Source organism: Geotrypetes seraphini, chromosome 9 (genome assembly GCF_902459505.1).
Source record: "Geotrypetes seraphini chromosome 9, aGeoSer1.1, whole genome shotgun sequence".
In the NCBI taxonomy this organism is placed as follows: domain Eukaryota; kingdom Metazoa; phylum Chordata; class Amphibia; order Gymnophiona; family Dermophiidae; genus Geotrypetes; species Geotrypetes seraphini.
In genome coordinates this window covers 91,993,616-92,017,900 of record NC_047092.1, presented here as the reverse complement: position 1 = coordinate 92,017,900, position 24,285 = coordinate 91,993,616, and the positions used below count along the sequence as shown (strand labels likewise).

The 24,285-nt window shown below is 41.0% G+C and overlaps 1 protein-coding gene across 1 annotated transcript in view; it reads left to right on the top strand.

The window, feature by feature from the left end:
* IL20RB (interleukin 20 receptor subunit beta) overlaps nucleotides 1-24,285 on the top strand; it is a 317,689-nt gene that overhangs the window by 45,708 nt on the left and 247,696 nt on the right. The window contains exon 2 of the mRNA XM_033957874.1: nucleotides 23,434-23,557. Coding sequence (XP_033813765.1) covers nucleotides 23,434-23,557 — 124 coding nt within the window. The remainder of the gene's footprint in view (nucleotides 1-23,433; nucleotides 23,558-24,285) is intronic.

Below are 24,285 nucleotides of genomic sequence, written 5' to 3'. Positions count from 1 at the left end.
CTATTGTATTTACCCTTTTTAAAGTTCAAGGTGGTGGTTAAGGTTTTGGCATGTTTCCCTTTCCCGATGTCAAGTTTAAAGTTGATTACATTGTGATCACTCGTTCCCAGTGGAACCATGACTTCCACTTCTGTTATCGGTCCCGTGAAGATCCAGACAGTGAGCCACTAAGGTCTCATCCAGATGTCTTGTGGTAAGACTGAAGCAGTGTTCCAGAAGGTGGGTTTTGAACGCTCGAGATGTTTTACCCACATATAGATAACCACAAGGGCACTGAATCCCATACACAACCCCCACGGAAACACAAGAAGTGTTAGTTCTCAAAGGAAACACTTGTTGAATAGTAGGATGCACAAATTCATAAGAGGGCACATTGTAATAATAATAATAACAGTTTATATACCACAGTACCGTGAAGTTCTATGCGGTTTACAAAATATTAAACGAAGGTACAAATTGGTTGAGCTTAAGAGAGGTGGAAGAAAGAGATTAATAGGTCAAGAAAACCATTGTTGAGGAGAAAGAGATGTACAAGTCAGTTGTCTAGATACTTCAGGAACAGGTGTGTTTTTAGACGCTTCCTGAATACCTCATAAGTAGTGGGCGAGAGCAGTTGTTCTAGGTCTTTACCCCATAATGCTGCTTGATATGAGAGAAGGTGTTCATGGTGTTTTTTCAGTTTACAACCTCTAACTGGGGGGGAAATAAAGTTCGAATGTGCGCTTCTCATGTGTCTGTTGGCTGAAAAGGAGAAAAGGTCAGTTATGTATTTAGGGGCTAGTTCGTATAGTACTTTAAAGCAGAGGCAGGCGAACTTAAACTTTATGCGTGCTTCCATCGGTAGCCAATGCAACTGCTGGTAGTAGGGTGTCACGTGATCAAATTTCTTTAGCCCGAAGATTAGTCTGACTGCTGCATTTTGCATTAATTGTAAACGTCGCATATTCTTTTGGAAAATTGTTAAATAGGCGATGTTACAGTAGTCAAGTTGACTTAGTACGAGGGATTGAACTAGGGTTCTGAATGCTGACGTATCGAAATAAGATTTAATGGATCTAAGTTTCCAGAGAGTGAAAAAACCCTTTCTGATTAAGGAGTCCACCTGGTCTTTCATAGTTAGGCATTGATCCAGAGTTACATCTAGTATCTTCATGATGGATTGAATAGGATAACTAAGTTCACTGATGCATAGTGGAGTTTTGGTGTCAAGCGGATGTGGCAAAGCAACGAAGAATTTCATTTTTTCTGAATTAAGTTTGAGCTTGAAGTCTGTCATCCATTGCTCCATCATGTTTATAGCTTCTGCAGCTTTGGGAATAGTTTCTGAGACAGAGTCAGCAAATGGGATGATAATCGTAAAGTCATCTGCGTAACTGAATAATTTTATCCCCAGCTGGGTTAATTGCACGCCCAGAGAGGACATGTAGACATTGAAAAGCAATGGGGATAGTGGTGACCCCTAAGGCACACCAGATGGATTGCTCCAGGTATCGGAGAGATCATAGTTGAAACGTACCTGATAATTACAGGATATAAGGAAGCCACAAAATCAGTTCAACACCTCATCCCTGATAGCAATAGCGTCCAGGCATGGTAGCATTTTCCCATGGTCTACCAGATCAAAGGCAGAGCTCATATCGAATTGCATGACCAGGGCATTGAGGCCCTTGCTAAACAGTAGGCGCAGATTGTCTAGAATAGCAGCAATTACTGTCTCCGTACTGAAAAAAGGTCTAAAACTGGATTGAGTTTCATGTAGGAGAGAGAATTGCTCAAGATATTCCATCAATTGGATGTGTACCAATCCCTCCATGATTTTTACAATAAATGGAATGGATGCTACTGGTCTGTAGTTGGTTACTAGGGCTGAAGATTCTTTACTATATTTTAGGATTGGGGTTATTATTATGTGACCGATGTTAGTAAGGAACTTCCCATTTTTAGGTTATGGGCTAAGTATTGCAGCAACGATAGTTTAAATTTTATAGGCGTCACTTTCATAATTTCTGGGGGGCATGAGTCCAGAGCGCAATAAGATTTAGAGTATTTGTTATATAGTTTGGTATAATTATTCCATTCTAAGTCTTGAAAGGAACTCCAGATCATGTCTGCTAGTATTTCATTTCCTTGCATGTTAGCTATTTGATGATCACTAGGGTCGTTTGTTGAACAGTTGTTCCCTAGCAACAGCAGCAGATGAATCCAGAGACCAATGGGATAGCACATATCTACCAGCAGGCAGAAATAGAGAAATTGATTAACAGGTGGTCATATTGGCTGGCACTCCTCCTGTATCTCCAGTATTCTCTATCTCCCAGCAGGAAATGGTCACTATTCAACTAGCTCCTGAATTCTGGCTGTGACTGGAACTTTATTTTCTCCTGTTGAGGTTTCTCTTCAGCGAGACTGCCATTCTGTTTCTCCTGTTGAGGTTTCTCTTCAGTGAGCTGGCAATGCTATTTCTCCTGTTGAGATTTTCTCTTCAGTGAGACAGGGGTGTCAGGCTGAACGGTGCCGGCTTTAGGGGTTACACCTGGGCCCCCCCAGGTCCCTGCCTCACCCTCCCTCCATTGCTAGAGGGTCTGACTGGGTCTCAATTTTTTCTTCTTTCCCTTCTCTGTTAAAAAAAAAGAGACCAAGTTGCTACATTCTGCCCTGCTTTTGCTGCACTACTAGCTCTAACTGGCTTCAACCGTCCCTAACAACAAGCTTATGAGTATGTCTGGGTTTTACTGTTGTTTGAACTTCAGGTTCTGTTTGGGAGTCTTAGTACTGTGGGTTCGGTCATCGTACATTTAAGGAATAGATATTTTATTGAGGCTAAGTTTTATGACTAGAAATCCGTTGAGGGAGCTGGGATTTTCCCGCTCTTTGCATGCACGCGCTTGGTTTCCTTGTTGATTACAGCGTGGCAGTAGCGGTGCAATTTCATGCTCACACTTGTTCTCCTTGTTGGGTTTCAGTGCAGCAGTAGTAGTCCTGTTTATTCTGAGGCTCTCTTTCATCGGTGTTTTTCACGGCCATGTGCAGCTGATTGTGCAAGTGCCGGTTTATAGAAGCGCGCATGAGATGGGACATGTTTTTTCTGGCGCTGTGGGAAGCACCGCACCATTCTTCTGGTTTTTCCCCAAGTCTGATTTTCTTTCTATACAGGCCGCGGCAGGGTAAATTTTGTGGGGCTTGATTCCGACTATGTTTCTAGGAGCGTTGATGCAGCGGCCATGTGTAAGCGAGAATCAGGCGTGCGCTTGGGTCTCCGGCGATGGCAGGAGAGTTGCAGCGTTCCAGTAGTTTATTTGCAGCTGACTTTGTCAGGGTATGCCACGGCTTCTCTCCTTTCCGGTTCAGACAAGTTGTTCATGTTTCACCAGCTTTGGGACAAGCTTAGGCAGATTTATATGTCTATGGCTGTGTTCCTGCTGTATTCCCTTGAAGGAAGCTGCTAGCTTAATCGGACTCTGGGGTTAGCACTCAAGGGGATTACCAGAGAGACTCTGACCTTTGCTAGGTCACCCAGTCTCGGTTTGTCTCCAGACTGGGTCGACTTATGGCACCTCACGGCACAGTGAGAACAGCAGTAAGATAGTGGCCTGTATTTCACATGGGTATCTCATTGTCTCTCTTGGGGTCCCTGCAGATTGAGCCTTTGTCTTCCAGAGTTCTTTTTTGACACAAGTGTATTGCCGAGGGCTTAGTGTTCAATTCCCTTCTGCTTCAAGTGCCATTCTTAGCTTGTTACAAGGGCTAGGTATATTGCTCTTCATTTCCTTCTCAGCTTCATGTAGTTCAGTTCCTAAACGGAGTACGGTATATTCATACACCTCTTAGAAATCCCTGTCCAGAGTACAGTCTTAAGGTACTTCTTCGCGGTTTACCGAAGGCTTCATTTCATCCTTGTCTTTTGATACTCTAAAGGGCTCTGCCATTGAACATGGGGTTTCTTGTGGCCATGGCTTCAGCTCGGCGGTTTTCTGAGTTGCAGGCCTTGTTTGGCAGGGATTCCTATTTCTGATTTACAAAATCTGGGGTGTCAGTTCGGACGGTCCACAATTTATTTCTAAGGAGGTGGCATCCTTTCTTTTATGTCACTGTCACTTTTCCTTCACTGCATTTTTTGAAAGTGCGTAGCATTCTCCGCGAGCTAGGTTTCTAATGACTTTTAGTTGTTTAGATCACCTTTTTGTATTCTTCACGAGACGCCTCAAACGTATGGCGGCATATAAAGCCTCCATCGCTCGATGGGTCCAGGAGGACATTCTTTACGCTTGCTTGATGGCAGGGAAGCGGTTGGTGAAAGAACTTCATGACCATTCCGCCGGAGCGATGGCTACTTCTTGGACTCGGTCCAGAGGTTTTTTCCTTGGAGGAGTTTTGTCTCGCAGCTACTTGGTCTTCCGAGAGTGCTTTCTCTCAGCATTACTGGTTGGATGTGGGGGGCGCATGCGGTAAATGCGTTTAGTGCTTTGGTTGTTGCGGAGGCGGCGTTTGCTTCCCACCTAGATTGAGGATTGGCTTTGCTACATCCCATTGGTCTCTGGATTCATCTGCTGCTGTTGCTGGGGAAGGAAAAATTATGTTCTTACCTGTTAATTTTCTTTCCCTTAGACGCAGCAGATGAATCCAGAGCCCCACCCTTTCTGGATATTGTCTGTCGGTTTTTTCTTTTCCAACTTTCGAAGTTTGTTATTATTGGGGGTTGTATTCTGTATTATTGCCTTTTGAGATTTGTTATGGGAAATAAATTTTTTACCTGCTATGCTTATTGATGGTTATGGATGCTTGGGCAAGGAGCTATACTGGAGATACAGGAGGAGGAGTGCCAGCCAATAGGACCACCTGTTAATCAGTTTCTCTATCTCCGCCTATTGGTAGATGTATGCTATCCCATTGGTCTCTGGATTCATCTGCTGCGTCTAAGGGAAAGAAAATTAACAGGTAAGAACATAATTTTTCCTTTCTTAGGATTTTAATTTTTGAATTGAAATGCAGTGCTAAGTCATTTGCAGAGGGTAACTTAGTGTTGTGTATGGGTGTGGTGTAACGAGTGGTGTCAAATAAATTTGTGATCAGGTTGAACATCTCTTTTGTGTTGATTCCTTTTGAACCATTGCAAGATAGGCTGATTTTAGTAGAGTAGAATGCTTTACGTATGTCTTTTATCAGTTGTTTGTAGATTTTTATGTTAGCTTTCCATTTCTTACGGTCTGCTAATTCTCCTGTTTTTTCCAAATGCTTTCCAGCAGTCTAGCTAGTTGTTTCGCTTTTAGAAGTTCGGTGTCAAACCATTTGTTATATTTATTCGCACTGCTTTTACTATTATGTTTGTGGGCAATTTTATCTAAAATGGATGTGCTGGTTGTCGTCCAGTGATCCCAGAAATTGATTCTTTCTTCTATCTCCATTTGTAGAGAATATTGCGACCAATATTCTTCTGGATTAATATAACCTCTTGTGTGATGTTCTCTTTTTATCATCGAATGTGTTTTGGATTTTAGATGAGACCAGATTAGCTTGAAATAATAAGTAAAATGGTCAGAGCAGATATCGTGACACCAGGTGCCTTTAGGTAGGGAGATGACAGGGTCTAGGATTTCCTTTGTGGACATGGCTACCACATCTAAATGATGGCCTTTTTCATGAATTTGTGTGGGTAAAGGGAGGTTGTAGTTAAGTAGGGATAAGAAGTTTTTAAACTCTTTCGTGTCTGTGTTGTCCTCTTCGTCTAGGTGTATGTTTATGTCTCCTACGATAATATTGTAGGAAGGGGCACTTGAATTATGTAGGACAAATTCGCAGAAGTCCTCTTTGGCTTTTGGCCAGCTTTTTGGTGGGACATAGAATAATATGCAGGATAGGGATTCTTCTAGTTGACTGTTACTAATTTTGCAGGCTAGAATTTCTAGTTGGTTGGTCACCACAACTCCCATGATCACCAGTCTTAATACATTGGGGCTCAGCATGTCGCAAAAATTGTTATTGCATCCAAAAACAAATAAAAAGCTAGTCTCTGCAAAGCAGGGATGCACTCTCAGGATGCTCAGATGAGATTGGACAATCCTTTGGATCTGACGAGACTTACCGGTAAACTTAGACACAAAAGGCAACACATCCTCCTGGTCTAACGGAGCCTGATATTCCAGATTATAGCGAACAGGGTTAAAGGATATTTAACAACCACTCTATATCATATTACTTGGCTTAGATATGCCATCAAACTATTTTTCTTTTCCTTCTTTAATTAATCATATTACTTGTCTTTTTTTACTTTTTATCAAAACCCCCCATTAATAAACCCCCCATTAATAAACCCTCACGTAGAAAACTAGGAGGATGGTATATCATACAATATGAACAGTTTTCAGTGCATAGAACCTCCCATAACATATGTTATCCCAAGTCCACATTCTGTCCAGTTCATGACAAATAATCATTTATACCATTACCTCCATCCCATCCATTATATTTTTGTGATATTTTATATTAGTATGTATCTGTATTTTATAATTTATTTATATTCAATTGCATCAATCAAGCTACCCAGCAAATCATGATAAAACTATCACTTTCACTCTCTTAGTTCATGTGCTTGTTTTCTCAAATCACCAACACTTATCTTATATAGCAACCTGCCAATCCAACGTTGGTTGTGTAACCTTTGACTGCCCGATGCTCCGCTTTTACTTGAGCATTTCAGTCACCTGACCTTCATCGGGGGATATTATTATTGCTGAATTGCTAAAAAAAACCATTGTGTTCTGTCCAATGTGCAAATGCTGCAGAGATTTTTGGGCCTGATATTCCAGCAGATGCTCACGTGCATTAAAAATGCACATTTAGCTGTTTTACTCACCAACGATTTAGGGTATCCACGATCTTCAAACTCTTTCTTCAAACCCACTGCACGATCCAAGTATTCTTGATTAGTACCACATATCTGACAGTAGTGTAGAAACTGAGCTTAGGGGATACTTGTCTTCATTGGATAAGGATGCATGCTCCAGAAGTCAAACGGAATTCTGATCAGTTTCCTTCATAAATACAGTAGTCATCCAATCCAATCCAAACCTTAGTCTTGTATACCGAGTCATCCCGACTTACGGGCTCAATCCAGTTCACAAAAAGTTACTAAAATAACAAGGAAAGTGAATAATTGGACAAGGAAGTCATCAATTGCAATCCCATATTTATCAGTTAAAATTTTTTGAAATAGATAAGTTTTTAATGTTTTCCGAAAGATTATCAGAGAAGGAAGAAGTCTAATTTCAGTAGGAAGATCATTCCAAATTTTTACAAGGAAGAATGTCAAAGAATGATAGATCCTACCTAAAGCTTTGATTCCCCTAATAGAAGGGAAGGTTAGTTTAAATTTGTGAATTCCCCTAGAGGATAAAGGCTGTTGGGAATTAAACGAAAAAGAAATCAATGGGAAAAAAAATCCCATATAGGATCCTGAATGTATTACTAGCACATTTGAATTGGACTCTCCAATAGACCGAAAGCCAATGCAAGGCTTTCAACAAAAGAGTAACATGGTCATATTTACTCTTTCTAAATATTAATTTGGCTGCCGTGATTTAAATAAGTTGCAATCTCTTAATGTTGCACTTGCTTAAACTGATATAGAGTTTACGTAATCCAGATGAGCCAGTATAATAGCCTGGACCAAAACTGCAAAATGTTGCTGATGGAAAAAATGGTTAACCCTTCTCAACATCCGAAGACTAAAGAAGCATTTTTTTGTTATGTTATTAATCTGGTTAGACAAAGAAAGAGTAGAATCCTAAACAATACCCAGGATTTTGAATGAAAATTCAATCTTCAGAGTATCACCGGAATTTAACTGCAGGAAAGATGGTAATCTGTCTAACTTGGGACCAAATCATAAGAGTTTTGTTTTGGTGGTATTTAGTTTCATACATATGGAAGAAGCCCATCTTGAATTCTTGAAATATAAGAATTAATATCTGCTGTTAAATTAATCAGTGAGGGCTCAACTTCAAGTAGGATAAAGATGTCATCTGCATAAGTAAAGATCCATTCCAAGGAGGATAAAGTCAAGTATTTTAGTGTTGTCATATATATATATAAAATAATATAGGGGACAAAGGCGAACCCTGTGGGTACTCCACAAACAGGAGCCAAAGATGGAGAGAATTTACCCTCCGCATGTACTTGATAAGATCGTAACTTCAAGAAACCTCTGAACGGATTCAACACTTTTTGATCTAAACCGATATTGATTAACAGATGAATTAAGATGTCATGATCAATAACATCAAAAGCCACAAAAAGGTCAAATTGCAACAAAACAGCAAATTGACATTGAGCCAAAAGATTCTGAATTTTGGCTACCAATGAAATAAGGAGCGTCTCATTACTGAAGTTTGGGTGAAATCTGTGTTGAAATGGGAGAAGAATATTCTGAAACAGTTGTTTTGAAACAATTGTTTCTATCATCTTTGCTAATAGTGGTATATTTGCAATAGGGCGGTAATGAGAAGCTAAAATTGGGTCTAAATCTGGATTTTTTAACAATGGAGTGAGTATAATGCGACTCATGTCTATTACAAAATAGCCACTAGTAAGAAGATAATTTACTAATGTTGCAAACCAAGAGATCAGATGAACAAACAGAAGAACACCTTGCCTTCAGGGAAGAACAGGTAAACAAAAAAGGCAAGGGTGGTGTCTTTTCAACCGGTAATACAATCTTTATTCACCAAATATAGGGTTCCTTTTACGAAGGTGCGCTAGAGGTTTTAGCGTGCACTGAAGATTAGCACGCGCTGAGCGCATGCTACACAAAAAATACTAATGCAAGATCTATGGAGGTGTTAGCGTGTAGTGCGTAGGGCAATATAGCGCACGCTAAAACCGCTAGTGCACCTTCGTAAAAGGAGCCCATAGTCTCAACAAGGAACCCTGTTTTGGCATATGGGAATGCCTTCCTTAAGGGACACTGAAAGAGATATCGCTGAAGTCCACTGAACACGTGAGTGGTGAGTAGCAGCATAAACAGCTTTACTGTGTCCCCTGAGGAAGGTGTTCCATACGCTAAAACAGGGTTCCTTGTTGGGACTATATTTGGTGAATAAAGATTGTATTACTGGTTGAAAAGACACCACCCTTGCCTTTTTTGTTTGACTGTAAACCAAGAGATGGCACAAGTAGGAATGCTACAAAAAATATAAGAAGGAAAAGGGTCAAGCAAACATTTATATGACTGAATTTAGCACAAAGTATCATCAACTGGGATTCTGATATTATACCAAATTCATGCCAGTATCTATCAACTGAAATATCATCAGAAGCGTTTACATTACAAGATAGATTAAATAACCTCGGATTAACGATGATCTTTTAGTTAGGATTTTATCATTGAAGAAGTAGCCAATTCTACTGATGGTCTACAGATATTATTGAGCTGATCTGATGTATTCTGTGACAGGGAATAGGGTGCTAAGGTGCTGTCCTGACCCACACATACACACTGCCCAGCCGAGCGGTTCACTGGAGTGGCTAAGCAAGCCTCACCCTTAATAAAAGCACTGCAAACTTTTGGATTCAAACAAAAGATTTTCTTTATTTTCCTTCTGGTATTTCTACTTCAGATAAATCATATGGCACAATCAAACATTGTCCACATGTGTAGAAAACAATCCATAAACAAAACCAAAATGATGCCACAAAAAATGCTTACAGAAAATCAAATGTTTGCAACGTGCTTTTATCACAGTGCTAAGCAGTTGCACTGAAATCAACTATGCAATTGGCTCTCCGGTGTAACACACAACTTACTGAGATGAGCTATCTCTCCTGCAGCAATCAGCCCTCCCTCGCGACTTGATCCGGGCAAGAGGGAGCCCAAGCCCTCTTGCCCCACAGCACCCCACCCGCCGATTACGATTGGGCAGGAGGGAGCCCAAGCCCTTCTGCCCAGGCGAACCCCCTACCCCCGACCCCCACTAAGATACGGGCAGGAGGGATCCCAGACCTTGTAACTGCTGGATAAAGTTAATTCTTTGTTGTATAAAAGACAAAACACGAATTTCACAAATAGTCCAATGTAAGGCTGAAGAAACATTACTATCTAAAGTATATTGCTGTATTATAGTATCATTAACAACATGTAACATTAACTGATCATATCGTAGGGTTAGTTCATGATTATGTACAGTATTTGGCATCCATTTACCTTCCCATCTAAATACATCCGCTACTCCGGAGCCAAAAGATGCTTGTTTGCCAGCCAGTATTTCAGAATCAATAGTATTTACAATACCTAATGTAGTTCCCGCCCCCCCAATATTTGATCCAGCCATCTTCGGGTCCTACATTTGGGTAAAATACGGAAATTAATTTTCCATTCATATGTCATTTCCTTATGTTCTAAACTGGTATTTTTGCATTCTCTAATATTTCTTACTAATGAGGCATTTAATGAAGTAGGATTGGTATGGATAAATGCCATAATAATTACCATGTTTCCACTATCAACAGGGACAATGTAACAAAAGAGAGTCAGAAAAGATACTGTATAAACAAAAACAAACCGACTCTATAATGGTAACTCAACCCACGAGGAGGACCCGTTGTGCTAAAATACAGCTCAGAGGTATAAAACTCTAAAGAGGAGGAGGTAACCCCCTCTTAGGAAAAAGAGTTTATTTTCCAATCATTGCTTCATAACAAACGAGTCCAACTCAAAGGTTTGAATAATTGTAAAGTATATATGTCTCACTAATAGTGCAATATGCATTCAAAAACGTTTTTCAAAAAATAATCAGAATTTCTGCATTCAGGTAAGCACTAAAAACTTTGCATTCATATAGTAAATTCTCAAAAAAAGATACTTGTCAGGGTCCCGACGTGGCCCCGTTTCGGTGTCTACTTCAGGAGACCCCGTCTGGCTGATTAGCTTGCTTACAAATTGACAACCATGTAACATTTAAATGGAAGATCTGAAATGCAAAAAACAGAATCAAAAAATGCAATAGAGATGGGCTGACACCTTCTAATAGCCACAAAACCATGCATAACTTAATAAGGCTTACGACTAGCCAGCAGGACAGGAGCACAAAAATGTACGTACTGTTCAGCAGATGAAAAAATCTTTGTGCTACACAGTGTACCCGCCCCCGCTGCGGTATTTAAACCATAGAAAGGCGGGAAAACAAACGTGGCAAACGTGATGACATCACTATTATACTGAAAACAGAGTACAATGCAAAAAACTTCAGAAAATGTTCACGGGAATCAGACCTGATCAGAGGAAAGCCACCCACTCGATCTCATTATTGAGGCCATAAGGGTGAAGAGTATTAAGATCGTAGATCCATTTCTGTTCCTTTCTCCACAGCATCCGAGCTGTATTGCTACTTTAATTAATGTAATCACAACTTCATGAACAATTTAATACTTTACCCTCAAAACACCCCATTAGGGTACCCCCTTCCTAGCGTGACCTTTTCCCCCACCCCAAAGCAGTTAGCTGGTGATATACTAGCCCCATCTTAAAAGAGTTTGGGTATTTGCTTCTCATCAATTTGTCAGTTCCGGCATCTTCTCTCCACTGCGGACTGCCCTCGCTGACAATTCCCTGTTTCTGCTGGGGCAGGCGCGGTGGAGAGAAGATGCCAGGACCAGCGACAGGGTAGCTCTGTGAATTGCTACCACTGCCCGGCAACGTGTACAGCAAATTAAAGGTAGATACGGGGGGAGGGAGAGGATAGGATTTTTTCATCTGCTGAACGGTACGTACATTTTTGTGCTCCTGTCCTGCTGGCTAGTCGTAAGCCTTATTAAGTTATGCATGGTTTTGTGGCTATTAGAAGGTGTCAGCCCATCTCTATTGCATTTTTTGATTCTGTTTTTTGCATTTCAGATCTTCCATTTAAATGTTACATGGTTGTCAATTTGTAAGCAAGCTAATCAGCCAGACGGGGTCTCCTGAAGTAGACACCGAAACGGGGCCACGTCGGGACCCTGACAAGTATCTTTTTTTGAGAATTTACTATATGAATGCAAAGTTTTTAGTGCTTACCTGAATGCAGAAATTCTGATTATTTTTTGAAAAACGTTTTTGAATGCATATTGCACTATTAGTGAGACATATATACTTTACAATTATTCAAACCTTTGAGTTGGACTCGTTTGTTATGAAGCAATGATTGGAAAATAAACTCTTTTTCCTAAGAGGGGGTTACCTCCTCCTCTTTAGAGTTTTATACCTCTGAGCTGTATTTTAGCACAACGGGTCCTCCTCGTGGGTTGAGTTACCATTATAGAGTCGGTTTGTTTTTGTTTATAATAATTACCATGTCAGTGCGGTTTTCAATTTTTGTGGCATTCCTACAAATTATTCCCTGTGCCCTGTTAATGGGTAAGGATAAATTCCAAAATGTAGTGCTAGTAAACTTTTGTGTTTGTATGATATCTCGAGCCACTTGTTTACTAACTATATTTTGGGGGAAAGTATAGTCAGTACATTGGATCCCAGTGTGATTTTGAATGGTAATGCTAATTACAGAGGCATTCATCACCCAAAAAGGAGTTTTATAATATTTAGTGAACCCGGTATCTGTGTCATATCGAATGACAGGGGAAGGAGAAAATGTAAAATTCCAAATGTTACACAGAGAGTTTTTGATGCATGTGAAATTATCTTGTTTTCTCATTGAAGTTGCATTTTTCCACTGGACCATGACGACAGTGGTTGGACGGTCACTCTTCACTGGCATTATTGCAGTTTGTCCGTACCATACCAAAGAAAGAATGGCGATACACTTCCATGTTAGGTCCTGTGGAAAGAAAAAGAATCTTTATTCTCTCCTAAAACATTGGTCTCGAGGAGCGAAGATTGGATGTTCATAACCATCCACTAGTATTTGTAAAATACTATCTTTCCCTGCAGCTATTACGGTGGCTCCTATTATTGGTTGGAGTGGTTTCTTCCACCAGATTCTCATACCAGCTTTAATTACATTAGCTGCCCCAAAGCCTTGTTCACTTCGGCCATAATGGTGCAGGGGTTTATCAATTAACTGTGGGGCCTCCATTTTAATTGCAATAGTTATCAATTGTGCAACACGATCCCCCTTTTGGAGAATGATAGCATCTTTTCCAAGGTTTAATAATAATATTCCAATTTTGCCCCGATAGTCTGAATCAATGACACCCCCCATTATAGTTACACCTTTAAGAGCCAAACTTGATTGCGGACAAATCTGTCCATAATATCCTTTGGGAATAATCACCCCCAAACCCGTTTGAATAGGTTTCACTATTTGTGGATCCAATTTGCATTCATTAGGGCAATATACATCTAGTCCAGCAGATCCATCAGTGGCCCTTATAGGAAGCTGTACTCCAGGTCTAACAGTCCAAAACTGGAGGGTACAAATTTTGTCACTTGCTTCAAGAGTGGAATACAGCATCCTATTCAGGGGTGTAGTATGTGAAGCTATAGGTCTATTGTTCAAAATTTGTAAGGCTTCAGTTAAATGTTCTCTCCACCTACGCAATGACTGATATCCTAATCTCTTTAATTGGGTTTTTAATAACCCATTCATCCTTTCTATAAGTCCTGAGGCCTGTGAATGATAGGCTACATGTAGTCTCCATTGAACATTGTTATCATTGATCCAATCCCTAATCATATTACCTGTAAAATGAGTCCCCCGGTCTGACTGTATTTCTAGAGGGTGTCCGTAATATAATGTAATTTATCCTAATGCTCTAATTGTGTTTTCTTGATTGGCTTTCCGGCAAGGATAAGCCACTAACAACCCTGAATAGGTATCTACCATGGTACACACATATTGACATCCTTTAGACTGGGGGTCGGCAACCCGCGGCTCCAGAGCCGCATGCGGCTCTTTTCCACCTTTGCTGCGGCTCCGGTAGTGTGTCACGCAGGCATGCAGCTTACAAGTCCGGCGTCGCGGCGGGAAATAGCCATGCTGAGCAGTGAGCTCAGCACATACACAGATGAAAGCCTTGCTTGCTGATTGGTCCGGCGGCCCCGCCCCGCCGTGCCGCCGGACCAATCAGCAAGCAAGGCTTTCATCTGTGTAGTGCTGAGCTCACTGCTCAGCATGGCTATTTCCCGCTGCGACGCTGGACTTGTAAGGTGCACGCCTGAAAAAGAAATCATCCTGGCCGGGGTCGGTGTCATGCTCCGGAGATCTACAGCCTTCCTATCTCCCTCTCCCTTCTACCTGCTTCCGGCCACATCCCCTGCTCCGCGGCTCTCTTCAGCAACTCAGCAGCAGCGATCGACACAAGCTTCTGACGTCGGGGCCTACCCTCTGCGAGTCCCGCTTGTTTCAACTTCCTTTTTCCACAAAGGCGGGACTCGTAGAGGGAAGGCCTCGATGTCGGCAGCTTGTCTTGATCACTGCTGCTGACGAGTTGCTGAAGAGAGCCGCGGAGCAGGGGGGTGTTGCCAGGTGCAGGTAGAAGGGAGAGGGCCAGATGCAGGACTCGTGGGTGAGGGAGGAGAAGAGAGAGAGAAAGAGAGAGGGGAGGGAAACAAAAGGAAATATTTCATACTGGGCTGGGCCGGAGTGGAGGGAGGGTGGAACGATTCTAGCTACAGGGTGCAGTAACAAAGGAAAAGGGGGGAAAGCTGAAAATGGAGATAGTGACACAAAGAAGAGAAAGGGTAAGCAGGACCTACTGAATAAGGATAGAGATACAGAGGGGACATGAAGAGGAGGTGAAATAGAGACATAGAAGTAATGCTGAAAAAGTGTGTGGGGGGAGATAAAGACATTGAAAGGGGAAATGGTGAACATGGCGTAAAGATAAGGACAGAGACAAATGAAGATTCTGAAAAAGTGGTGAGATAGGGATATAGGTGAGATGGACACAAAGAAGGGTGATGCTGGAAAATAGGTGGAATGGTAATTCTGACAGACACAGAAGGGAAATGCTGGATCAAGGAGAGATGGGGCTCAGGCTGGATGGAATGAGGAGAAATGCCTTGTTGGCCCGGAACTTCCTCTCCTACATCAGAATTGACGTCAGGGAGCGGAATGCTGGTCAGCGCAACACTTCTGCAGGGAAAGCTTGGGACGGCGGTGGCTTGGGGGCTGTTCCCCGATTGCGGTGGCAGCAAACCGAGTGGCTTGGGGGACGGCATGGAGACAGAAAGAAGGGGGAACAGGGAGACAGAAAGAAAAAGTTGGGGGAGAGAATGAGGTCTGGAGGAGAGGAAACATACAGGAGGCTGAAAGAAAGGAAGAAAGATTGGATGCACAGTCAGAAGAAGAAAGTGCAACCAGAGACTCATGAAATCACCAAATAGCAAAGGTAGGAAAAATGATTTTATTTTCAATTTAGTGATCCTGTATATAGCATTAAGATAAGAAACAATATATGCAGTGTTAGATTTGTTTTATAATGGTTTTGCGGCTCCAAGTTTTTTTTTCTTTTCGAAAACGGGTCCAAGTGGCTCTTTATGTCTTAAAGGTTGCAGACCCCTGCTTTAGACAATGGTAGAGGGTCTATATAATCTATTTGCCATATCTGACCTGGTAGCCTGCCTCTGGCTATTTTCCCAAAAATTGGGGGCATCTGCTGCGCTGATGTGAGAGCTAGTTTACATAAATGACAATTACTGATTACTGTCTTTACCATATCTACAGTACAATGTATTCCTCTGTCATGTGCCCACCTAATAGTTCCCTTCTCTCCAAGGTGTCTGGACTTTTGATGTGCCCATGTTGCCATGGCCATTTCGGAAGCAACATTTGTTTCCATGACCACAACATGCGGGGTGGAAGAGTTTTGTTTTTCTGCCAACTCTGTTTCAGTGAGTTTGGATGCGCTATCTGCAATAGAGTTGAAAACAGTGTCAAGCGTATCTTTCACAACATGTGCATCCACATGGTACACTGTTATTACGGTAGTATTGGCCCATTCCAGAATATCTTGCCAAAGTCTGGCTCCCCAAACTTCTTTATTATGAATTGTCCAATTGTCCTTTTTCCATTTCATCATCCAAGTTGTCATTCCATTTGCTACTGCCCATGAATCAGTAAAGATATGGCATTGTTGTCCTTGTTCTAGCCGTATGGCCTGCCACACTGCATATAGTTCAGCATATTGTGAGCTCTCTCCTTTTCCGGTAGTTGTTAGCAGTTGCTTTGTGACTTGATTAAAGGACACGCCCTTCCAATGTCTCTGTTGACCCTGGTATTTGGAGGAACCATCTGTAAACCAGGTATGCTTTTGTTGTGTCTCAGTTAGTTCTTGATATGTCTTTCCCCACCGAATGGGACTTTCACATATGTCGTCCACTTGCATTGGGGTATCTTCTGTGGGCACATTAAATACTTTTTCATGCAGCATCGTTACTCCATGGAGGCCTGCCTTAGCCCTCTGTTGGATGTACCATTTCCATTTTATGATACTCTGTTCCTTGGCATGTCCAATACGATGAGTTTTTGGGTCACTCATGATCCATGTCATAATGGGTATTTCTGGTCGTAGCATTACTTCGTGTCCTATGGTCAACTGTTCTGTTGCTACCAAAGCCCAGTAGCAAGCTAGTAGCTGTTTTTCAAAGGGTGTATATCGGGTCCCAGTTTCCGGGAGGGTCCTATTCCAGAATCCCAAAGGCACTCGTCGTCCAGCTTGCTTTTGCCATAGGCTCCAATTAGCATATCGCTCCTGCACACTCACTTGCAATTCTACTGGACCCTCCTTTAATGGCCACAAATTCATGGCTTGCTGAATAGCTTCCTTTGCTCTCTGGAAAGCCTGCTCCTCGTGTTCAGTCCAGACAAAATCATATTTTTTCCTTGTGACTTTGTACAGAGGAGATAGGATTTGCCCCAAGTGTGGAATATGTTGCCTCTAGAATCCAAAAAGGCCAATAAAGGCCTGGGTTTGTTTCTTACTTTGGGGAGAAGGGAAGTTTACAATCTTCTGTTTAACTTTCTCTATCACTTCTCGACACCCTTTTGACCATTTAATTCCTAAAAATACCACTGTTTGTGCTGGTCCCTGCACTTTCTTTGGATTTATTTCCCACCCAGCCTGTCTCATTGTTTCTACTACCAATGCCAAAGCATCTGCGACTTCCTTTTCTGTATTACCTTGGATCAAGATGTCATCAATATAGTGTGAAAATTCTACTCCTTCAGGTAAGGTACAGTTATCTAAATGTTCTGCTATAATCTTGTGACAGAAAGTGGGACTATGTAAGTATCCTTGTGGTAGTCTAGTAAATGTATATTGTCTCCCTTGCCAAGTAAATGCAAATTGTTCCTGACATTGCTCCACTATAGGAATAGAGAAGAATGCATTGGCTAAATCAATAACTGCATACCAAGTACCAGTTCGTGATTTAATTTGTTCAACCAGTGCTATCATATCTGGAACAGCGGCACTTAAAGGTGGCATGTGTTTATTCAATTCTCAATAATCTACTGTCATTCTCCAACTTCCATCTGTCTTATGGACGGGCCATACAGGATTATTGAAGGCGGAGGTAACCGTTTTTATTACTCCCGCTTTCACCAAATCCTATATTGTATTGGTAATTTCTTCGTGCCCTCCCGGAATGCGATATTGTTTCATATTTACAATTTTTGTGGAGATCGGTACTACTATTAGAACAGGTAATTTTCCCACCAATACTGATCTTATAGGAATGGCTGGCGATTTGCCAAAACTATAAATTCCATCAGAAAGCTGTAAGGTTAGCCCTTTCAGGATATCTATCCCTATTATATATTCAAGAATCTCAGTGATCAGTACAGTATACTCCCGAATTGGTAATTGTCCAATTTTTAATCTCAGTTTTGTCTGTACTGCTTATATAATTTTTCCCCCCAATCCTGATATTTGTATTCTAGGGCCCCAAAATTTTTTAGGGTTCCCATATATAATAGATGCCTCCGCCCCAGTGTCCACTAAAGCTTGTACCTTTTGCTCCCCAGATTTCCAGTAGATATTCACCTCGACATGCGGACGCTGTTCTAATTTGGTCCAGACAAACACTGAGGCTTGGCATTCACATCATTGATCCTCCCACCACTTCCACCCTTTTAAATCAGGATAAAGAGTGGAAGCAGTTTCCTCAGGAGGAGCAGTTGGCACCGGCATATCCTCACTCTTGTTTACTTGTGCTTGAGACATAGATTTCTTTCCCAATCCTCTACTTTTGTACATTTTCCATAAAGTTCCTGTATCTTTCCCATCTATTTCTTCCCTCTTTATCCCATCTTTTATTAATGCCAAAAACATATCCCGTCGGGATACTCGATTAGCCCTGTTTGAATTGGATTGTCCTTCCTTCTTTTTATCAAAAGTAGTTTGAGGTCCCCAGTCTCCCAGATCTCCTAACTGTCGGACCGCTTCCAAGACTTCCAAAATAGTCCTGTCTGTTTGATTGATCAACAGAGTCATAATTACTTGTTTGTATGCCGGTGCAGCATACCTGATAATTTTATTTCTCATGGATCCTGTAAAGGGTAATGACATATATGTGTCAGCGTGACCTATTACTAAAGCTACCTTCATAGCCTCTTCCTTAATTCTCATTTGTGCATCTTTCAATGTATACCAAACTTTATCATTTGAAGGCCAGTCAGATTCAAGGGGATATCGCCTATTGACCCCCTTACCAATTACCTCTAATAAAGACCATTGTTTATAATTTGTCGGATCGGGATCCTCCTGTAACGCATCTTGTACTGCTGCTTCTTGACTAATTCGAACAAATTTAGGGGCGTCTGTGGCATCTAACATAATCCCTGCTGTGCCCAGCTCCTGCACCCGAATTACCCATTGTATTAGTGGCTCCCTGGGCCACTGTGTAAAGCGTGCCATAATATCCATGACTTCTTGCTGAGTAAAGTCTTCCATAACATAATTTCTAGTTAAATTTTCTCCTGTCTGCAGATTTCCCTGTAATCTTCATCTCCTCACCGGCTTTGCTTCTAAACTTTCTGCCTGCTTTGCTTCTAAACTTTCTGCCTGCTTTCCTTCAATACATATATCCTCCTCACTGGTATTAGAATTGGAATCCCAAATATCCCCATCCCATTTCTCTGGATCCCAATCATCCGGAGGATGGGAAAGCAAAGTTCTAACCTTTTTGGCACTCACTTTCCCCCTCCGTTTTTTGTATTTATATTGTGCACATCACACAGCGGCCTTTTCTGCTACATTTTGATAGGTGTCCACCTTATCCATTAACAATTTATTTTGACATTGTAGCATTGTGATGGCATTCTGTTGCTCACACATTTTCTTTTCTAGCTCCCCTAACTTCGATTGTAACTCATGTTTAGCTTCATGCAACTTCCTCCATGCTGCTAAAATCATCCATCCTCGTCTAGAAATTCCCTCTCGCTCTTTTCCTTTTGTAATTTTCACCTTTTGTAAAGAGGCACATAATTCATGTGGATCCCCACTTCCAAAAGTCCAGGATTCACATAATCCTGCTTCGACAGACCACTCAGTGGCTACTAATTTATAAATACTGTCATCCCAACCCGGAATGGAGAGGTTGGGAGCCTGCCCCTCAACCCCATGTTTCATCTGGTGCTTTTTTGACCACATTGATCAACCCCACTTCTGATACCAATTTGTTCCGCCACTAATTTCTGTCAAATGGGATGATCAGTGACACTCAGAAAAGCACACAGACAATATAAAGCATAAACAATAACACTTTATTATACTTATATATATAGATGAATAAAATAATAGAATAACATCACCGTGCTCCTGGGCAACACCATCCTTCACAATCGGGAATCCTTGCAATTGATAGGAGGGTAGACATGGGCTATCCCTTGGTTGCAACGAAAATGGATTCTAAGGTTAGAGGCAAGTCCCGTCTTTTATATTGGGTGAAAAGCTGGAAAAGCTGCTGGGTTCTTAGTAAAGCAGCTGGTCCTGGTCTTTTGTTCCTTGTTTTGACAACACCTAGGTCAAGGAGGTGTTGCAGAGACCGGCCCATCTTGCTTTTCTGATGTTATTTGAGAGACACGCAGGCAAAAGGAAGTCAGGATGTCAGAGAAGCAGACTTTGATGTTATCCAGGAGGTGTTACAGAGCCCGGTTTCCCATTGAGAGACACGCAGGCAAAAGGAAGTCAGGATGTCAGAGAAGCAGACTTTGATGTTATCCAGGAGGTGTTACAGAGCCCGGTTTCCCATTGAGAGACACGCAGGCAAAAGGAAGTCAGGATGTCAGAGAAGCAGACTTGTGGATACATGTCAGTAGTATGCAGAGTTTCAGTTACCCCCCTGGACATAGGCACAACATGGCCCAATCGTTGTAGGGGGCTGGGGGGTGGATTCTGTAACCAGTGTTGTTTTTGACAGACACCGGTTACAGAATCCAGCTTTTATGCGAAGAACTGGCTCGTCCTTCACCTAAAAGCTCTTGTTTGGGAGTTTGGGAGTTAGGCTTTTTTTAGATTGATTATTTGTTGTTAGTGTAGATGTAGTGGTGGTCTGGGCGTTTAAACAGCTGAATATAGAGGCAGGCCATTATTTTAAAAAAACTCCTTTTGGATGTTTTTTTGATAATGAAAATTTTCTCTGCTTCTACTTTCAACGTTTAGGGCCTTAGGCCAGAAGGGGACTTAGACATTTTTTTTATTATGCCCCTCCACACGTATTAATCTTACTTCTTATCTCTATTTTTTCTTTAAATAAATCATCCTGAATTTTAGACATAAAAATAGGGATTCTAAAACAACCCAGAAAATAATCAGTCCACGGTTGCTTATGCCAATCAATTTCCGAAATTGAAGATCTTAAATGAATGGAATCAGCATAGCAAATGGTATCTAAAGTGTGACCAAGGTCATGGGTAACAACTGGCGAAAAGTTAAGATCTAGAGAGTTTAGAAAAGATTTAAAACTAGCTACATCTCTGTTGTTCTCATCCTCAAGATGAAGATTGAGAAAGATCACCTACTATTAGTAATCTAAAAAATTTTAATGAAGCATTTAAAATAACCTCTGAAAGATAGTCAACAGACTTTTTCCAAGGAACAGGAGGTCGATTGAATAATACTATGCTGAAAGGATGAGCACGTAATTAATCATTTGCAGATAAAATCATATATTCTAAATTTGGATCATTAATTTTCTCAAGCAGACAAATATCAAGAAAAGCTCAATGAATTACAGCTAGGCTACCTTCCTGTTTAACCACCCTAGATGAAAAGTGTCCTTTAAAACTAGGTGGACACAGTTCCCGCTGAGTAAATGTATCTGTAATAGGTAATCAGGTTTCAGTGACAAACAACAGAACAGCATCTTTATCAGTAATTAAATCATGAATAATCTGCTTTGTTACAGACCGATCAAGCATTACAGTAATAAGACAGAACTGAAGTAAGGGAGTCAAATAAAGATTTAAAGAGAAAATTATCTTTTTAAAATATATATCTTTATTAGATTTTCAAACTATAATTGTGCAACAAGTAATTCATATACAAAAATATCACAAGACAAGCACAATAAAGCACAATAAAGTTTCAATAAACATACAATTAAATTTTCCCTCACTCTCTCACCCAATACTCAAATAAAATAAAACCCACAAGAAACTATCCATATATACCCTGAATCAAGTTCCAATGCAACTCCCTTCCCCCACCCCTCCAACCCACCCTGGATGTGTGTTTGCAAGCCTATAAAATATAATCAATTATTCTTCCTTACAAAATTTTGCCAATGGCTCCCAAACATCCATAAACTTTCTGTAATGCCCTTGCTGTATAGCCATGAAACGTTTTATTTTAAAAATGTAACACAGCGATTCCCACCAAAAATTGTAACTTAATCGATCCCAATTCTTCCAATTTATCTGAAGATAGCGGTTTTAGCACATTTAAATTCCTGTACTACATAGTTTTCCTATGATAGACTCTCTTGTTATTGACAATGACTGGTATATTATGTCTTTCTTGAGTAAAATTATCTAAATGCAAAGATAAAGAAGGTAAAGAAGAAACAAATACAGGATTACAATATGTAACAAGCAAAAAGCAGCATAACCAGCAGTAAAAATCCATAGTCAATTGATAGAAGCAATAAAATTGAAATAAAAACTAAGTTAAATAAAAGTTGACCACTTCAGATAGCAGTAATATGCATAACTTCAATACTTTAAATGCTATGCAACTGCTACTAACAATAACAAAAGACAGAGTTAACTGTCACACCTAAATCTAATGCAGCCAGAAGATGTTAGTACTCTAGCAAAAAGTATAAAACTTATTAAAATTACCACCAAAACCAGCGTGCTGACAGTTGCTCAAAGATCCAAGTTTCCAAGTTTCCAAGTTTATTAAATAGTTTGATTAATCGCCATATCAAAATTCAAGGCGATGTACAAAATAAAACACATAGTTATAAAACATAGGTAAAATATTATATAAATAAATACTGTTACAAACACAAATCACAATATTAAAATAAACATAGATTATTGGACATTGATTAGAAACAAAAGGAAAGTTCATTAATGGTTACAATGCGTATTAAAAAAAAAAAAAAAAAAAGATGTTACGCTAAGGTGCGCGCCTTTGATATGCGCTTTAGACAGTCCACCAAATGGCAGCATGCCATTAGGCGCTGGGCTTTTAAAGTGCTCAGCATCAGAATTTAAAGTCCAAAGTGGGTGGAGCAAGTTCATGCGCCCAGGATGGCCTGCTGGAGAGCAAAGTAGGTGGTAGAAGGGCTCCCTTATCTGTATTGACATCCAACAAATGTATGCAAGAGGAACTGTATGTTAGGTCAAAACTTAGAGCAGGGTGACAAGAATTCAGGTAAGCCTTAAATTTTTCCAAGTCCTCCAATGTCCCAGTCCATAGACAAAAAATATTGTCTATGAATCTTGTCCACCAGGCCACATATTGGGCAAACCCAGACAGATAAATACTAATTTGTTTGAAATTTGCCATGAACAAATTGGCCACAGAGGGGGCAAAAGAAGCCCCCCATGGCCACCCCCGAGCATTGCTGGAAAAACTTTTCTTCAAAAATAAAATAATTATTTTCTGTGGCTATAGAACTGAGTTGCACCATGTTCCTCTCGGGAGTGAGTCATTGAGTCATATGAGTCATTGAAATCACTCATTATTATACTGTTGCCCAATTCTCCAGCTTTCCTAATCTCTGAAACATTTCTTCATCTGTCTGCTCATTTTGTCCCGGGGGACGGTTGTATATCCCTACCTTTATATTCCTTTCATTCACACATGGAATTTCTATCCATATGGATTCCACACTGCTATCTTTGACATGCAGGGAGAACTAAGCTTTATGATAAGGGAATTCTATAGAAAACAATTATAAATAACAAATGTATACTTTTACAGAACTTTCAAAAACTGTACAGAATTTTTACATTTTTTAACGTCCTTACTTGCCTTCTGTCTCTCATGTTCCAGATCACAGCATAGTGCCTGCGCCTCAGAATGTGTCTATGGTTTCCATCAATATGAAACATGTGATGACCTGGAGTCCAGTGATAGTTCCTTACTGGAATATGACATACTCCTTGCAAGTTGAAGGGTAATTTCATTGTATAGTATGGGGCTCATAATTTTTTTTTTTTAAGTAAAAAAAGTGGCCTAAGTCGATACTTGGACGATCAAAAAGACAGATCATCCAAGTACCGATAATCAAAACCTTAGGCCTTTACCCTGCCTCTGTACGCCTAGAGCAAAAAGGGGCATTCTTGGAAGAGTGGATAGGGTGGGAGGTGGCCGACCTAGACTTAGTTGTCTAGCAGCCATATCCAAAAAGGTTTGACAGGTTGCCAGACAGAACTTATACATTTTGAATACGACCAAGTCAAAACAGTTATAAGTTCAGAATTGGGCCACTGAGCTGATCGCAGTTGCTATGATCAGCGAAGCAGCCCAGGCAACCCGTCCCCCCCACACTGGTAACGATTGCGGCAGGAGAGATGCCTAATCTGTCCTGCTGGACAACGCCTCACTGTAATTACTGGCAGGAGGGAGCCCAAGCCCTCCTGCTAAAAAGAAACCTCCCTGAACCCCCACGATCCCTTGCTGGAGAGATGCCCAATTTCTCCTGTCGACATAAACCCCAAACCCCTGTGATTACTGGCAGGAGGGAGCCCAAGCCCTCCTGCTGGACAACCTCCCCCAACTCCCCCCGACTGAGTCCCTGGACCCCCCCACTAATCTTAATCGATGGCCAGCCAGATGGGTCCTCTGGCTGGCCGGCAGGCCCACCTTCCTCAAATTGTAGGCCTGCCCCTTCCAGGTGCACTG